This window comes from Amia ocellicauda, chromosome 9, assembly GCF_036373705.1.
Source record: "Amia ocellicauda isolate fAmiCal2 chromosome 9, fAmiCal2.hap1, whole genome shotgun sequence".
In the NCBI taxonomy this organism is placed as follows: Eukaryota; Metazoa; Chordata; class Actinopteri; order Amiiformes; family Amiidae; genus Amia; species Amia ocellicauda.
Window position 1 is genome coordinate 34,816,113 of NC_089858.1, and position 18,311 is coordinate 34,834,423.

General features: G+C 46.7%; 1 protein-coding gene across 3 annotated transcripts in view; it reads right to left on the bottom strand.

The window, feature by feature from the left end:
* Nucleotides 1-6,749: 6,749 nt before the first annotated feature.
* tet3 (tet methylcytosine dioxygenase 3) overlaps nucleotides 6,750-18,311 on the bottom strand; it is a 56,108-nt gene continuing 44,546 nt past the window's right edge. For all 3 annotated transcript variants that reach the window (XM_066714222.1, XM_066714220.1, XM_066714223.1), the window contains 6 exons: nucleotides 17,090-17,298; nucleotides 16,654-16,804; nucleotides 15,971-16,060; nucleotides 14,576-14,713; nucleotides 14,056-14,410; nucleotides 6,750-13,817 (listed from right to left, as the gene is read on the bottom strand). In XM_066714222.1, the coding sequence (XP_066570319.1) occupies nucleotides 11,899-13,817; nucleotides 14,056-14,410; nucleotides 14,576-14,713; nucleotides 15,971-16,060; nucleotides 16,654-16,804; nucleotides 17,090-17,298 (2,862 nt within the window). In that variant the 3' untranslated portion in view covers nucleotides 6,750-11,898. The remainder of the gene's footprint in view (nucleotides 13,818-14,055; nucleotides 14,411-14,575; nucleotides 14,714-15,970; nucleotides 16,061-16,653; nucleotides 16,805-17,089; nucleotides 17,299-18,311) is intronic.

Sequence of the window (18,311 nt, forward strand, 5' to 3'; positions counted from 1 at the left end):
AAATGCACGAAATGAGCTTAATTAAAAATAAATGAACTATGTGTGTTTACCAATCGCATGACACTGGGCACTGGTGAACCGCAGGCTGCAGCAGGACGATCCTGCAGGAGTTAGGAGCACAGGTGGGTTTGCTGCATCAGTACAGTGCATATACGCACTAACATCGGTAATGCGGGACCAGCGGCACACGCCAGTATACAGCAAGCGTGTCTTACGGCTTAAATTACATTAGCCACACTCGTATTTACCGGCGATAACTTAAAGCTGCCATAACAAGCCGTACAATGTAAATAAAACCAATGAAGAATGGAAAAGAAACACAGACCCTTCCATCACAGCACGCCAACGCCTCCCCGACTGCGCGCCGCCATGTTGTCGGCGCATGCGCAGTCTGTTCACATTGGACACTAAACCCCAAACACCATCTGACCCTCGGCGCGCCTGAGCACAGATCCACAGACACGAACAAGACATAAACAAATCAGTATATATATATTCAGCCAGTTTACTATATATTAGTAATATGTCATTTTAACACTATGTCAGTCAGCTGACACACACTGCCAATGCCCTTAATGGAGGAAACCCATAATTGTTGTTTTTTTATTTTTAATGTGTTTTGTCCATTAATACATGTCTACAAAACTAACTGGATTATTGTCCATGCTCCAAAAACAAATCCCTCTATTCATAACACATTGTACTTTGTATTGTGTCTGATGTAAGTCACCATACATTAAAGCCACAAAATTTAAGAACACTACCACAGCACTAATAATAATAATAATAATAATAATAATAATAATAATAATAATAATAATGATAATTACACTCTATAGAGAATAGACGCTAGGAGGCCGTGACTGAGTGCACAAAGTAAATATAAAATATATTAAAACACCCACAGTATCTCAAAATGATCAGGAACACTCATTATACCAGATGTCTGTGTACAATACAATAACATACCAAAATTAAATAAAATAAATATTAGCAAACAATAAAGAAAAACTCCCAACTTATTACTATAAAAAAATACATAAAAAAAAACAAAACAATGGAAAGAAACGAGGACAAAATCAAATCGTAGCTTCAATACAACTTATTTGAACATTCTCCACAAATTAAAAGACCAGAGATTACAGGGCTGGAGCTTGAAGAGCCGCTCACAGTTAGAGCACGGGAGGAAACAAACAAACAAATTAAATATCAACTTAAACATACTCCTCTAGTATCTACAATTTAATATATATTATTCATCCTATTGCATCAGAACATTTAAGAGTCTAAAACTGACCATTCAAACACAAGCAATACAAAACCTGTAAAAACATCAGCTTCATTAACCCCCTGAAAACAGCCTTTAAACATCTCGTTCGAACCCATGTAAAGCCACTCTCCCATCTCTTATTGGACACACACACACGCACACGCACTGTGTATCATGAATGGCTCAGGAAGATTTACACCTAAAGTCTTTTAGGGTTTTGTCACATGCAGGCGACAAAATGTGTGTGTGTGTGAGTGACCCATCAGAAAGCACACAGGCAATGCAGAAGGAAGAGTATGACTTACACTATTAGTAAACAAGTGACTTAAGGGAGAAAGAAAAAAACTACAAATTAAAAATGAATAAATAAAACCAAAACCTTCATTTTCAAGTAGCTGGTACTTAGAAAGTTGTTCAAGAATCCTGCAAATGCAGTCTCTGAGAAATACACAGTCCTACCCAGTCCACACGAGAAGAGACCAGGTCTGAAGGCAAGAACTGAAGCTATTTGACATTGGATTCAACCCACACCCTCAACCCTCACACTTAAAACTATGAATTTATGAGTTTCATCTGTATTTCTTTTTTAAAATAATTTCTTCAACCTGCAAATTAAACATAAACAACCTCTATTTGATTAATATCATCATCATCACTTTATTCATTAATAATTTTATTTCATTTTTATTCCATACATTAATTGATACACACTGTACAACGGTTACTATATGATATAAATAAAAGCCTTACAAAACACAGTCAGGTAACAACAGCTTATATCATTCGATAAGATCATCATTGAGATTGACAATTCCCTGAATTATGCAGATCAATGCTGAGGTTCGGTTGGGAGAGGGCAGCCAGGGAGAGTATATAATATAATAATAATAATAATAATAATAATAATAATAATAATAATAATAATAATAATAATAATAATAATAATAACACAAGGCTGAGGATATCTCTGAACACAAGAGCACCATCTATTCACAGGATCACTGACAGCCACACACGCCCTGCCCTAGTCACCCATTAGTCAATCTAATCCACTGCACTGAGAGCTCACCGGACCGAGCTCTGAAGGGTGTTCAGTGCCGTGTGTTTCTCACGGACAGAATTCAACTATAAATAACAGCCTGTTTGTAGGAGGGACACTGGACTGACATGATTGCAGCAGAATCTGGTAACAAACCTTTCTGCTCAACCTGCTTCCCCAGCTGTGTGTCGAGAGCACAGACTCAGGATCAGGCAAAGTCTAGAGATGATGTTTTCTTTTCTCTCTTCGCGGGAAGAGGAAGTTTGCCAACAAATGCTGATTTAATCATTTAAAATGACTGTGCATCTCACATACATTTCCCAGTCTGTATAAATATATATAAATGAACAACATGCAGATCAAAGTTACAAAGAAAACTAATTATTTAATTATTTTATTTAATTATTTATTATATTTTTTTACTACTTACTGAAAAGAACACACTGCACTCACATGGACACTAGTGCTGCTGGTTAGACAGTGCAGGTGATCAGCAGGAACAGAGCCGGCAGAAACAGGACACAACGCACCAGCCTCCACTGCTGCCAAGAGCCGGCATTCACCATTTACAGCTGCTATCGATTCTTTCTTTAAAAAAGAAAAATGTTGCATAATATATTTTCTATCTGAGAAATCAACACACACTCACACTCTCTCTCACACACACAATACACAGCTACAGAGTACAATGAAAGGTCGGAGCCAGCTGTCTAAGCACAGTGAGTGCTTGGGGGTGGGAGTGGGGGTTCAGGAGCACCTGAAAGCAGGGCGTCACACTTTCTGGCCCTAGAGGCCCTGCAGTAACTTCAGATTGTCGTTACTGGCTTCACTGGTTCTGCAGGTGTGCGGTATTGACACTGCAGGCTGTCAGACTCACAGGACACAGGACACTACCACACTCCCTTGTGAAAATGTCACACTAACCCATTGTGCCATACGTCCCCACACAATCTCTGCCTGTCATCTTTTTTCTTTTACATTTATTTTCAGCAGCATTAAAGCCACAAGTTAGACTCATTTTAGCACCAAAGTCACGTGTCAGTTCTGCGCACTGTTTTAAAACCTCCCTTCTAGCTACTAGACACCAGCAAAGGCCTCCATTGCAGGCATGGCCGCAACCTCGCAAAAATCAAAAGTGATTCAATTAATTAAACAATCGCATTATTATTATTATTATTATTATTATTATTATTATTATTATTACTACTTTGATCTAATACCTAAACAATCCCAGGCATCGCATCTCTGCCAGCACCCATTAATAATACAGGTGCCATGTAGTCCTCACTGTCCAACACAAGAGGGAGACATCGGGCCGGGGCGGCGGCTGGACACAGAGAAGAATGAAAGCCTTGGTAGCTTGTCATTCTCTGTCATCGCCAACAATAATCAAGGTGAGACAACACAGAAACACACATCCATCCTGAATAACCTGCAGCCTGAAGAAGGTGTCCCTTCTGAAGGGGGGGCAGAAATCTAAAGCAGAAGGACAGCTTTTACAGACACCTGGCCCTGCAGGCTCCTGCATGTCTGCCCCCGTCCTGTCCTGGGAGTACCTCCCGATCTTTAGCGGGTAATAAAATATTTCTTGAGAGCAGACATCAAACATCACTATTCTACAAGGGAGAGTGCAGTGCAGTGCAGGAGTACGGCACACACTGGGCTCCAGCTGTGGACAGGAGTCTGTCCTGCCTGTCTGTCTGTCTGTCCGTCCGTCCATCTGTCTGGGGCATATAAGCAGCCCCCCGACATGCAGACCCTCCCAGCCCTGACCTCACACTGCCAACATGTTCCTCTCCCATTTCACTTTGCTCTATCGGACTCCACTTTACAACCAGTCTGTGCAATTAGAAATGTCAACAGTCTCCAACTCTTCCAGGTTTATCAGCTGTTAAAACACACACTCTCTCTCTCTCTCTCTCTCTCTCTCTCACACACACACACACACACATATATATATATATATATATATATATATATATATAAACTATGCTATGCAGGTAACCTCCTTATGTCAATACACTTAATAGCAGCAAGGCCAAGCTTCTCAGAACGGCCTGAGGTTGGCGCTGGTCGACACACTGACCACACTGCCAGGAGGGCAACTGCACTCAACACACGGGCGGCCAGATTGGCTCACCTGGGGGGGCAGCTTGGCCCCACAGCTTACATATATTCCTGGGGTACATGAACACAGCTGTCCCTTAGCTAGCAAGGCCATTGAGGGAGTATGACCCTGGGACTTCGCAGTCATCTTTCTACTTAATGGCCAGACTGAAAGAATCCCATCCGGTTTCAGAAGCGTCTTTACGATTATGGAGTTAAATACCATGAAAAAGAATGGTTTTACAGAGGTGATGATCCATGCATTAGACAGTTCAGAGCAAGTGTCTGTGGCTACACTAACGGTGACCCTGCTGACCCCTCCTATGGTCCTGTCAGAGGAAACAACAGACATCGCCTCTCTGGCTGCCCTGGACACAGTGGTACAACCCCCACTTTTCTCTCTGTGCAAATCAACCACTGTCACATCCTGCACTTCATTTGGTTCAGTGATCTTTATTCATTTAGAAAAAAAAAAAAATGAAAGCAAAACCAAAAAAACAGTTACTTTTATTTTGTACACAAGTCTTTATTTTTTGTTTATCATTATTATTATTTATTTTTTTATTTATCTCAGAACATTAAAAAAAATGTGGGTTGTACCACATATGCTATGTATTCACATGATACATAATACAGCTACAGAGTGAGACACAGAAAAAAACAAACAAAAAAAAAACACTTTTTACATACTGCATCTTGACATATTATAAAACCTGAAAGAAAACCAAAAAACAAATCTGAGAACAATCATTAAAAACTCAACAAAGGAATGTAGCTGCCTGTTTGTGTAAGTGACAGAGTTCAAAGGTCACTGCTTGCTCAATCACAAGCTGACTTGGACAAAACCTGATGTGTGGATAACAGTTGGGGGACAGTGCTTTGAAAATCAGATCAGTGCTAAAAAAAATACTTTAAAAAAAGTAAATCAAAGAAAATTAAATAAAAAAAATAAAAACATACCCCGGACAGGTATCGGTTCATTCACTCCGGTGTGAGAAGTGCTTTTCATTCCACCAGAAAGTCCCCCCACAGCCCCTCCCGCTCCAGGGGGCCGGACTGTGATTGTGGGGGCTCACCTACGTTCCTTAAGATCCACATTCATTATATGAAGGAAATCACAGCGAAAAGTGGGGGTTCAAAGCTGAATACAGCTCAGGTCGCCCCACACACCCACTAGGGATTTCGCTTTTGGGGAAAGGAGAGAAAGTTAAGTTTTGAAAGAAAGTCTGATACTAGACTGCTCAGGTCCTACTGTTTGTTTATTTATGAAGAGCTGTGCAGTCTGGGGGATTTCTCTATATGACTATAATCGACGATGTGAGATTTTCATGCAGAAGAACCGAATAATGATTGGAGGAGGGGGTTGGGGGTGACATTGTTTCCATCCTGAAATTAAAACAGCAAGCGCTTACTTTTGCACCGATGTCTCCTCGCAGTGGTTGCCAGGTTACGCTGCCCGAGGAGAGACGTTTAATTTCCTGATTGCTCAATTAACGATGCACACGGCCGCCCTGCTGCAGCGGGACCTGTCTGGTGGAATTAGCACAGATGTCACACTGGAGTGCCACAAAGAATTAAGGGCCAAACCATCCTATTTTTCAGATTTTTTTATATATATATATATATATATATATATATATATATATATATATATATATATATATATATATATATATATATCTTTTTTTTTCAAGTATGAAAAGTTGCAGGTCCTAGTCACTAGAAGACGCTGTTGGATCTCTGACTACTCGGTCACGGCAAAACTGTTTCCATTGGACACTATCACTGGACTCAGCTAACAGTCAAGAGCGTACAGTTCTTTGTCACTAATTTCACATTCTATCCATCCCACCACAGACCCCTCCTAAGAAAAGTACTGGCCTTGAAAAGACGAAGGAAGAAAAATAAAAGACCCACGAGGAAACACAAAAGGATACTAACCAGTACACTTATATAGCATATTCTGGGCTTATAGCTCTATCTTTCTGTGGTAATTATTTTTGTCAAGATATAGAAGACATCTACTAGGCACAACCTATACCATTTCTTTTAAATTCAAATTATTATTACTTTGTATAGAAAGTTACATTGTTTATATATTCTTTTTAAATCTGTAGTTTTCCCATAATTGTTATTGTCTGTTGTCTCTCTGTCTTTAAATGGTTTAAAATGTTTATATCTATATGTATAGTTTAAAAAATAAATAAATAAAAAACAGGAACACGTTTAGTGAGTTTCCCACTGAGAAACCGTGCATTCCTGTCTGCCTGCCTGTCTGTCTGTCTCGGCAGTTTGATAAAAAAAAAAGAAAAAAAAAAGACATCACATCTACTATTATAGTTTTGTTTTGTTTTTTAATTAGAAAATACCTCAGAGGGAAGTTCTCTCACTAGGACATTCTACGATAAAACAGTCGGAAAGGGCTACACAGTCTGACAGGGTTCGTTTCTCACGGTTTGTTTGTCAGCACAGATCACACAGCGTCTTTTTCCTTCACTACAGCAACACTGCCCGAAGGAGAGCCGAGGTCGGACTCTTCCTCAGGTAGTCTTGAGTGTAAAAAGTGGAAGGCCGAGTCATTTCTACTCCTCTGTTTACCACTCTTCATTTTCTTAAACAACAACAAAAAAAAATCACTGAAAGATTTCAGATACAATTTCCCGGAGTCGCAGACAAACAAACACTATTTTACCCTCTTCCCTAAATAATCTGGTGTTAATATTTACAAGATTTTTTTATTCCTTTTTTTTCATTTTGTTTTTTCGTTTTATCCCTCTACCGATAATATTCAGTTAAATAAAAACTAGTTTCAAGTTGTCATTAATTAGTTTCCTTTCCTGCTTTATTTCCTGCTTTTTCATTGTTGTTTATTTTTATTTATTTTTTGTAATCAAGTTTAAAAGTGCTTTTATAAAAATCTTTCTTTCAGTATTTACAATTAAAAAAAGAACATAAAAAACAATACCAAAATAAAATAAAAAACAACTATCATAACATTATAACCAAAAAAAAAAAAAAAAATCTGAACACATTAAAAAACAAAACAATAAAACAGAGCAATGATTTTCCAAAAGCCCCAGTTAAGCGATTATTTTTTGTCTGTTGTGCCAGTGTAAATAAAACAGAAATAACAAGAGATACAGTAAGCTTGACACCTTGAAAGCACCTCGATCAGCTCTTGAGCACCGAACTGCGCCTGTGTGTAACAGACAGACACAGCTGCATATCTACGCATCTGTAAACAAGCTCTGACAGGGCAGGGCCGGGCTGGGCCGAGCGTCGCCCTCCTGGTCTCTCATTCACAGGTGTGCGGCTCGGCACTCCTCAATCCACAGGCTGAGACAGCTTCACTAGAGGATTGGTGCCCCCGACCCTCGGCCCTCCCTGCCCCGCCCAGTCCTGACCGCCTTCAGCACCATGGATACACCAGCCCTGAGGACCTGCGACAGTAAGTGTACGGGAGGCCCGGCTGGATGTTGGGACCTAGCTCTCCTCCTCCTCCTCTGTGGCCCAGTCGAGTGAGGGATGGGAGCGCCACCCTGTGCAACTGGGATGGACACAAACCCACAATAGCACCAGTTCTTAGGGACATTCCCGGGGCAGGCACAGAGGAGGGCAGCCCTGGCTGGAGGAACATGGGGGGGGGGAGCAGAGGGGGTCCTGAATGCCACCCACCACCCCCGCCCCCGCGTGCCCCTCACCTTGGGGCGGGGGGGCATAAAGGCTTTCCAGGATCACCCTACAGGACTGCGCACGTAGTAATCCAACCCCATTGCAGTCTGCATTTCACCAGTTACAACGAAAAAACAAACCCATACTCATGCGTGTATATATATATATTTACATATCTGTATATCTATATATATATATATATATATATATACCAGTTTCTAGGAAAGCCTGTTCCCAACGTCTTGTCAATCTAATACAGTAAACATGTTACAGCACAGCAAGATAGGACCGCTGTTCGATGAGCCGTGGCTGGAGGGAGCTGTTTTGGAGGGACATGTGTAGATATACATGTATAGAGTAATGACATATTTGGGGGGCAGGGACTTTTGTAGTCATCTTCACCCTGGTGTCAGACGCCACAGTGAGATCAGAAGGCCTTCCTGGCGCTCTAGAAGCCCCGGCCCTCTGGGCAGCTGCGCACCCACACCTGGGCAGTGTTTACAGGGGGATACCCTACGAATTGCCCCCTGAGAGCAGTGCTGGTGATCAGCGAGGGGCTGGTCATGTCAACCCCCTGCTCAGGTAAAAAGGGCACAGATGCCCCCAGCACCCTCCAGCCCAGCCGCACACGCGAACAGAGACCCCGGTGTCACATTAGTCGAGTTAGTTATTAAAAATAATTGTTGGTATGTTTGTGGGAGCGCTGTCTCTGCCCAGGAACGCTGTGTTTCCATTACAGCCGAGTGGAACGGGTTCGGCCTCAGTCCTGATTCAAGCCAATTCAAATCGATCACATATTGATTTGTTTTTTCTTTTTTTTGGGGAGCATGATACGAAAATGTTGTCCTAAAAAACCCAACGCAATTCTTTTGAATGCAATTTAGGAAATATTTAAAAAAGTGTGTCTGTGTCCACTGCGTGTCCTTTTCCCGGCCAACCCCTGATTCTGACACCTAGACGACAGTGACACACCACAGCCTCGGAAACGGGGCTGTTAAAGACACTTGACTTTATTCACTTATTCAATCGCCTCCAGTAAGATGCATGCTCTTGCAGAAAGAGAACCCACATGCTCTCTGGTAAAATTATGGTTCCTTCTGGTTCTGTGTCCCGGTGACGTATGGAAACAGAGCACCAATGTGTCGCACGTCACTGAGGTTGGCTGTAAGCAGCAGCTCCACAGAACGCATCAGCAACGCTTCTTGGAAGCAACAGTATGTGTGCTGCAATAAAAAAATAAAAAAGATTTCCTCACTTACGTCAATATTATTATTCTGTTCGTTTTATACCTTGCTGGGAGTTTTCCATCTCACAGTTATAAAAACCTCCTCTACCGTGTCTCTGGTCAGGCTGTGGAGAGCGGCGCGGGGTGGGGGTGAATGCTGTGGTTTGCTGTGCCTGGGGCGTGTGACCCACACTCTGTCGCTCTCGGCTCCCGGCTGTTAAGGATAGTGGGATGTAGAAAGAGCACCGATACTGTCGAGTTGAGTACAGTAATATCAAGATGGCACCAGTAGACTGGCTTCCCCGTTTGCAGGGGGAAGGCGGCTGCATTTGAAGAGAGAGGTGAAATAAGGAGGCATCTGTGTCTGCCAAGCACTCGCGCTGACCCCCGCCCCCCCGCAGCTGGGCCCCCGCCACGCAGAGTCGACTACTTAAGGCACGCTCATGTGTACCTGGAGCATTGCATAATACAACACAGCACCGCTCTCTGACTGAGAGCAGAAAATCAATGCGAACTGAGGCGCAGACAGGTTGCTTAGACAGCACAGGTAAAACCTACAGAGCCACGCAAACAAAGGCATTGTTCATGGTTTCTCAACCCCCCCACTCTTATTACAGTGTTTTATTTTGGTTCTCGTTTAATAATATAATATAAACATATTACGGCCCCTTTTGATTGGGAGGGGTTTGCATGGTGTTCAGTGATCTGAGAGTGGGATTCAGAATTGGTTTCGGGGCCAGCGACGGTCCCAGCGAAGGCTCTGTGACACTGCAGGGCACTACACAGCACCATTTCTTTAGGATGGAGGTGAAGTCACTGTCCCTCACTGTTTCACCATCGACCATAAGGTGAGAGAGAGAGAGAGAGAGAGAGAGAGAGAGGGAGAGACAGAGCACAAGCCAGCCTCATCATATCCTACACAGGACAGAAAATAGGGATTGCATCGATTGTGTATGGCCAAATTCTTAGCTTTTTTTTAACAAAAGGAGCTGTTTTTAATTCCTAGTGCTGTAACAGGAAGAGCAGGCCTCTAGGTTAGTATATATATTAGTGGGGGGCTTGCAACCTGCCTGTTGTCGATTGTACTGCATTTTGGGTACTGCGTGTGGAGCGAGCCGCGCGGGGGGGGAATCATCAAAACGGCAAACACAGAAAGCCCCGTTATTTACGTTAAGTTAAAAAAACAAAACAAAAAGAGCACCACTATCAAAACAGAAATGAAATTGAAAACAGAATTGAAAATCAGCTGCGTGTCGTGATCAGAGTGAGTGTTCAAGTGTTGCCAGAGAGAGGTGGGCAGAGGGTCCGTGCTCGGAGAGCCCGATGCTCCGGCGGGGGTGGCGGGGGGCAGTTGGCGCGCTGGTTATGCATTTTCGAGGGGAAGTCCCCACATACTGCCGTGACCCGCAACCCAGTCCTCTGATTGAGTCACTTCCTCCCGAAGACACAGAGAAGGCAAATCCCGTCCCCTTTTTTTTGCTGCAGGACAGTGTGAAGATGAACGAGACAAAGAAGACGAAGACGAAGTAGAACATTTTCCATTTGCTTATCACTGACTTTTTTTCCGTAATAAAAAAACCCTAAAAACAATTGACAATAAATAGTTATTAAAATAGACTTTAAAAAACTTCTCCCAGGATGAGCAGGAGCTGACAAGTCATGGTAATTAACTTCTTCTTTGTTTTCTGTCAATTTCCTTTTCAATTATTGTGTTTTCGGCATTTATTTTTTTCTTTCTGTAATGGATGCGTCTCCCCAGGGGCTGTGTTGTCCTGCACTGCTCTCGGTGGTTCTCTCTTGAGTGCCTTGTCTTGCTTCCTGTACTCCTCTCTGTCTCTCCACAACACCATCTCCCACTCAAACTCCTTCCGAAGTCAAATTCCCAGAAAGAAATAAAAATAAATAATAATAATAATAATAATAATAATAATAATAATACAATTAAAATGCTGTTCTCCACAGACTGGGGGGGGATTGAGCACGACAGGGGAGAGAGAGGGGCGGAGTTCATTCCCACACCCCCTCCAATTATTTTTAAATCATATTAATAAAAATAATAATAATATTAATAACCCAAAACATAAAATAAAAATTGAAAATCATTGTCATAATAATATAATAATAATAATAATAATAATAATAACAATACCAAGTAATAACAACAACGTCAACAACAACAATCATAATAATAATAATAAAAATAATAGAATAGAAGAATCATTATAATATTAAGGAAAAGAAACAATGTATTCCCTCTGACAGCAGGAGGGAGAGCACCACGAGCAGCCCGCATTCCCCACACAGGGTTGCCTCGGGCTGCTGCTGAATTTGAGGTAAAAAAAAAAAGAAAAAAAAAAAGAAAAAACCTTAAAAATCCCAGAAGGAGACACAGGGGGATCGGGGGAGAGAGAGGGGGCTGGGCAGGAGAGGGAGCTGTTTTTCCTTCTCTTCTCGGGCTCTCCGGAACGACACCCTGACACAGGACAAACCCACAGTCCAGTCCTTCCCCTCGCCTGGCACCCTCCTGGCCACCCACCTCCGCTTCTCCGTGGCTGCGGCTTTCTGTCTGTCTGTCCGGTCCGTCCCTCACACCCAGCGGCTGTAGGGCCCGGTGAGCTGGGTGTGCGCGTAGGAGGAGACGGTGACGAGGGAGGTGGTGTGTGCGGTGGGAGCGTGCCGCGTGCTCACGCCATCTTTCTTGTCCCTGCCCTGGGCCTGGCTGCCCGGCCCGGCCCCTGCCGCCGCCGTGCCGTTACCGGATCCCGCCGCCCCCCACTTGCGCTTCTTGCCGTAGGCCTTGATGTCCTCCTGCGTCAGCCCCAGCCGGGCTGCCTCCTCCTGCCGCTGCCGCGCCCGCTCTGCCAGCACCTTCATCTTGGCCTCCCACAGCGCCAGGCCATGGCAGGGCTGGTTGAGGTTCTTGTGCTGGTAGAAGACCAGCGAGATGCGGGTGGGGTGCGAGCGGTTGGGCTTCTTGAGCGGCGTGGTGGCGTGCAGCTCGCGCCGGGCGCACTCAATCAGGATAGAGCCGTGCGCTGGCGCCACCGCCACCCCCCCGATGTTGGGGTCCAGGAAGTTGTGTTCGCTGTCCGACCACACCTCCTCCTCCTCCTTCGCCCGCTGCCTCGCTCGCTCTTCCTCGTAGGGGTCCCAGAAAGCCTTGCCCTCGGCCTCCTGGAAGGCGTCAGGGTACAGCCTGCCCTCCGGTGTGGGCACGGGGGTGGGGGTGGGCGTGGTGGCCGCTGAGCCCCCACAGGACTTCCAGGCTTTCTCCTGCAGCCCAAGCGGCGTCGAGCCCCGGCCTTCCCCGGCCTTGCACCACAGCTTGTCTGGGTACCCCCCTGCTGGAGCGGCCGCCCTCTTCAGGCCGGTGCTGTACCCTGGGGGGGGGCAGCTCCAGGCCCTACTCTGAGCACCAGACGACGGGCAGCAGCTGTCCCCGGGCTTGCCGAAGCCACCCCAGCTGGTGCCGGGAAGGTGAGGGGAAGGGGACGGGGATGGGGATGTGGAGGGCGAGTGCAGGGCCTGGGGGGGCGCACCCTGGAATGGGCTCCACTGCTGTCGCTGCTGCTGATGACTCTGGTGTTGGTGATGCTGTTGGTGTTGCTGTGGCTGAGGCTGTTGTTGGTGGTGTTGATGTTGCTGTTGCTGTTGCTGTGGCTGTTGGTGATGGTGGGGGTGCGGGTGGTGTGAGAACTGCTTCTGATTCTCCAGGGCAGGGCTGGGGGGGCACGGCGAGGGGGAGGAGCCCCAGATCCTCCTGCCCTCTGTGGGGGTGGGAAGCTTGGCTTTGCCATCCCAGGGCTCTGGCGTCATGTTGCCGTTCATCCTGTATCCGGGCCAGGCCTCGTGCTGGGGGAGGGGTCCGTCTCCTGCGGGGATGGGGGTGGGGGTGGGGGTGGAGGGGTGGCTGCCCCCCCCACAGTCGCCATAGGCAGGGTGATCCGCTGGCTCTTGCTTGATGAGCTTGGTGAGGGGGCTAGAGAAGCTCCTATGCCTGACCTCCGGGGGCTGGGAGCCATGGGACAGTGGGTCCAGCTGGTTGAACTCCTGTGAGCCGCACAGCGAGGGCGGGAGGGGGTAGCCGGGCTTGGGGGCGGCCCCTGCTAAGGAGGGCTGCTTGGGGTACTGCGAGGCCAGACTGGCCTGCAGCATCTGGACATCCGGCTTCTTCTCATAAGCGCTGGCAGCGTTGGGCCAGGTGCCGTTGCGGCCTTCCAGGAAGTGCGGGGGAAAGATGTGGCTGGGTGGGTAGTTGTAGTAGTTGTACCCGGGCAGCGAGAGGTTGGGGTGAAACCCGTTGGGGGAGGCAGGGCCAGTCCTTGCATAGTAGGAAGGGTAGGAGTAAACGCTGTTCATGCTGTAGGGATCGGAGGGCCGGCAGTTGCCCAGGACAGAGTAGCTCTCCAGGACACCGTTGGTGCTCCCGTTGAACGTCGGATACGGATCCTTGGCCTCCCTCTTGATGGTGGGCTTCACCTCCTGCTTGGGGATGCCTGCTGCGGCTACGCAGTGAGAAGGAGCAGGGAAATAAATAAATCAGTTAAGAAGGAGTAAACATCTGTGTGTGCTCTGTGCAGTGTGTGTGTGTGTGTGTGTGTCTGTGCGCTCTGTACAGTGTGAGTGTATGTGCGCGCTCTGTACAGTGTGTGTGTGTGTCTGTGCGCTCTGTACAGTGTGTGTGTGTGTCTGTGCGCTCTGTACAGTGTGTGTGTGTGTGTGTCAGTGTCTCCAGGTTCTCACCTTTGTTGCTGTGCTGCTGTGCTGGGGGCCCCGTGTGGCTCAGCTCAGTCTTCACAATCTTGTCAGGCGTCTCCTGCTGCAGCTGCTGCTTATGGCCCTTCTTCTTCTCCGAGGCGGCTTTCTTGGCCTCCAGCTTGCGCTGCCGGCAGGACTTGGCGGGCTCAGGCAGCTTGCGCACCTCTCGCCGGAAGTTACTGAGCACCTGGATCGCCCCACTCTGCATCTTCTGCCGCTGCCGCTCCTCGCTGCCGAACTCATCCGTCAGGGAGACCTTATAGAGGGGCAGCACGTGCAGTTGCTCATCCTCCGGGATCTGCCCCACCATGCGGTTGTCCTCCTTCGTCAACGTGCAAACCTGTAGGAGAGAGAGAGAGGAGTGAGGAAGAGTGGTGGTGGGGGGGATTGTCGCAGACACATACAGACTCTCGAGCCACACTGAGACACTGCCACACACACAACGAGCACACGGAGGTGGAGGGGAGCAGGGGAGATGGGGAGATGGGGAGATGGGGGTGCGTACCACTGTGCAGCCGTTGTATAGATTGTGCTGGTCCTTGTGCGCGTGGGCGCAGAAGTCCATGCAGGCGGTGACTCCCGAGAACGGGCGTCCATCCTTCAGTCCTAGCCGGCAATCCGGGGCTGCCTGCTCTGTGGCGATCTGCAGGCAAACGCAGGGACACATGTGTGAGAGCGTGCACACACACACATACACACACACACACACACGCACAATAACAAACTCACGCACACACACACAAACTCACACACAAACAAACTCACGCACACACACACAAACTCACACACAAACAAACTCACGTACACACACGTACACGAACTCACACACACACACACACAAACTCATGTACACACACGTACACACGCACACACATGTGCACGCACGCACACACACACAAACTCACACACACACGCACACTATCACACACTATGTTTTGCTGAAATTCCAGAGAGCAGACACGTCTTTCCCAAACGGAGCTGCTTCGGCGAAGCCCCCTGTTTCTCTGGGAGACACGACCCAGCGCAGGCTGCTATTTACAGCAGCAGTGGCAGTGCGGTGGAGGTCAGGGCTGTGGGAGTGTGACCGGAGGGGTCGTGGGTCAAATCATGAATGGGGGACGCTGTCGGTGTTGCTACTGTACCCTATGAGCAAGGCCAGGACTGCACCCATAAAACTGTGCCATGAACATTGGTGCTTAATGTCAATAATAAGCCAAATAAATTAATAATAATAAAAATAAACAATCAAGCAAAAGAGAAAAAAAACAACACCACCAAAACAAGATTAATTTTTCTCAGCAGATCAAAGCCAGGGACTCAGAGTCTGGAAGTCTCCGGTAATTCAGCTTCATGTCCTGGCCTGGATTCCCACAAAGCTTGCAAACAATGGAGCCATCGCTGTAGCCGCAAATACAAACAGTCCTGACTCGGCACGCTGGGCCTCCCAGGGTGTAGCTAAACAGTAACCGGACACCGGCTGACCTGCTGCACAAACCCGGTGACCTGTGGCCACTGGTTTCGCAATCCCAGTGGGAGAGGCCAATTATTAACAGTCACAGCCAGGTCTGAGAGGACCAGCCTCCTCAAAAACACACACGCACCGTTAACCTAGTGAGAGATTGCAGACAGCACGGACCCAACCCACTCCCACACACATACGGCCAGGGAGGGAAGCGGCCCGGCCCAGAGGGCTTCCCGTGAATTGAACTGTGTTGCGTTCTTCAGTTCCCAAACACGAGAAGAATGGCAGAGCTTTCCTTTTTTAATGTTATAAAATATATTTAGAATACAATATAAACATTTAAACGTATATTGTAAATATGTGCATTTTGTGCGTATGGGCCTTGGCTTTGACCTGTGCCGTAACCGAGAGCTGGGCGGTTCAGATGGACTGTCTCACCTGGTTGGTGTAGGCCTGTGGAGCCAGCCGCTTGTACAGTGGAGCTACCTTGGTGGCCAGATCCTGGAAATTATCCCTGAGATTCTCCTCCTGGAAGACAGTGAAACAACACACACAGCCTTAGAAAAGCCTGTCTTGATTTGATTTTGTCGCAGTTGTCGTTGGACTGTTTTTAAGTCTGTCAGTAAGACCCCCTCTACCCTCCCCTGCCCAAAAGTCCCTCACCTCCCCAGAGCTCTTGAAAAACTCTTGAGTCCCAGTATTGATACTTTGTGGTTCTGTTGTTATGTCCTGTGTTCTATTATAAGTTAATATTACGTGTGATTGTTTAAGAGAGGTCATATAATGTAGTTTGGGCGACCAAAGCTGAGTGAATTGACATCTCTTAAATAATACGGCTTATTCACTTATCACACATGTATGGATTAGACACACAAATATCAAATATAACAATCAACCCCCTTCTCCCCATTTAAAAATGGTCTGGTCCAGGTTCCGTTGTAACTGAGCTACAGTAGACGATCTGTGCTGTGTTTTCATGCTGGTTAAACTTGACAAAACAATTTATTAAAAAACAAATGTAAATCCTGTGAAACTGGCACCACTGGCAAGAGCTATAGGAATGTTTGGAAATGCTGCTCTGTGATTGACTGGTTTCTCATACATACTGTACATGTACTGACCTCTTTGGGGTTGTCTCCTTGCAGTCTGAACTTGCGTGGCATTTTGCTGCGGGCGTACTTGCAGCCGTTGAAGTACATGCTCCAGGAGCACCCGAAGGAGAAGGAAGCTCCACAGGTATCAGGGTCTTTCCCCTGGCAGGCACAGGTGCGGCTAGAGGGGAGAGACAGGAACCCAGGTGGGTTAAAACACACACACAGACTCACGCATGAGCACATTGGAGACATTGGGACAGCGGACACAGAGAGACAGAGGGACAGATGGACACAGAGACAGAGGGAGAGAGATAGACACAGATGGGTGAGAGAGTGAGAGAGAGGGAGGGAGAGGGACACAAAGGGAGATAAAGAGGGATTGAAAGAGAAAGGGACACAGAGACGGGCAAAGACGGATGGACAGAGAGAGCGAGAGGAGCGAGAGTTGTGGGCAGACACTCACTCGTCATTGAGTCCGCAGCGCCGGCTGGTGGGGTTGCCGAATTTGGTGATGGTCTCTGAGATCTCGTGGTACAGCTTGTCCCCCAGGGCCCTGGGCACGCCCTCCCAGGCCAGGATGAGGATGATGATGACAGCGTTGGCGCAGTGATGGCCGGCCCGCTGCCGCACCAGGCACAGCAGCTTCTCCTTCTCACTGGCTCGCCGGATCACCTGACACACGCACCCCCCCAACACAACAGTGTCAGCCGGCAAGCCCCCTCAGTGTCCCTACACCCTGGTAATGCCCTCCCCAGGGGTGTGTTGTTGTAATTGTCTTCAATACCACTCAGACATGCGTGACACAATATGATTTATATATTTATTTATTGTTCTAGATCAATTTTTTCTATCATAAAAGATAGACTTTAGTCACATGTCAGACGAGAATCAATCTCATGAGATTTGTACTGCAGATAATTCAAACTGTTGATCCAATCTGTGCTAGCAAACATTTCAGTTCATACTGCTGCTATTAATATCAGGTGTGGGAGTCGTGTCTAACCTTTCAATGCATGTCAATCTATCGTTAAAAAGCATAAGATCAATAAGTCAACGTACTACTCAGTCACTCGGATTAAAACCTATTCATCTGTCAATCCGTCCAACACCCTCCTCCGTTTACTCAGACTGAATGTACCTCAGCCAATTAACCACTGAGGCCACTAGTCAAAATATCAATCTGTCACTCCACTCCACTGCAGGAGACGTGTGTTCAGGGGCTGCCTGGTCCATCAGTCACTAATCTACCAGTGCTTTGCAACACATCCGTCACGGCTCTCAGGGGTTTTCCAGGCCTGGTCTTGGACTACCCCACTGTCAGCTTGTCTCTGCTCCATCTGAGCGTGCAATTACTCATCACAAACCTCAACTACACAAGATTAGCATAATCACCCCCACCCCCGTGAACTTTTGTTTTGGGTATGTTTATTTGTGTTTGTTTGTTTTTTTCACCTCTTGAAACTGTTGGGGAGATATCTTTCTGTAAAATTGCTAGTACTATTGTAGAGTGAACGTTTAATCTCCAACTTTTGTAGGAAGTGGAAAAGTCTCTAATTAAGACGATTATAATGGCTCAATTAAGGCCGCAATTAAGAAGACTCTTGTGGAAGCAGAAACGGCAGTCAGTGTATTAATCTCACTCTCTGTCCTCCAGCCCCCGTCTCTCGTTCTCTCTTTCCCTGCCC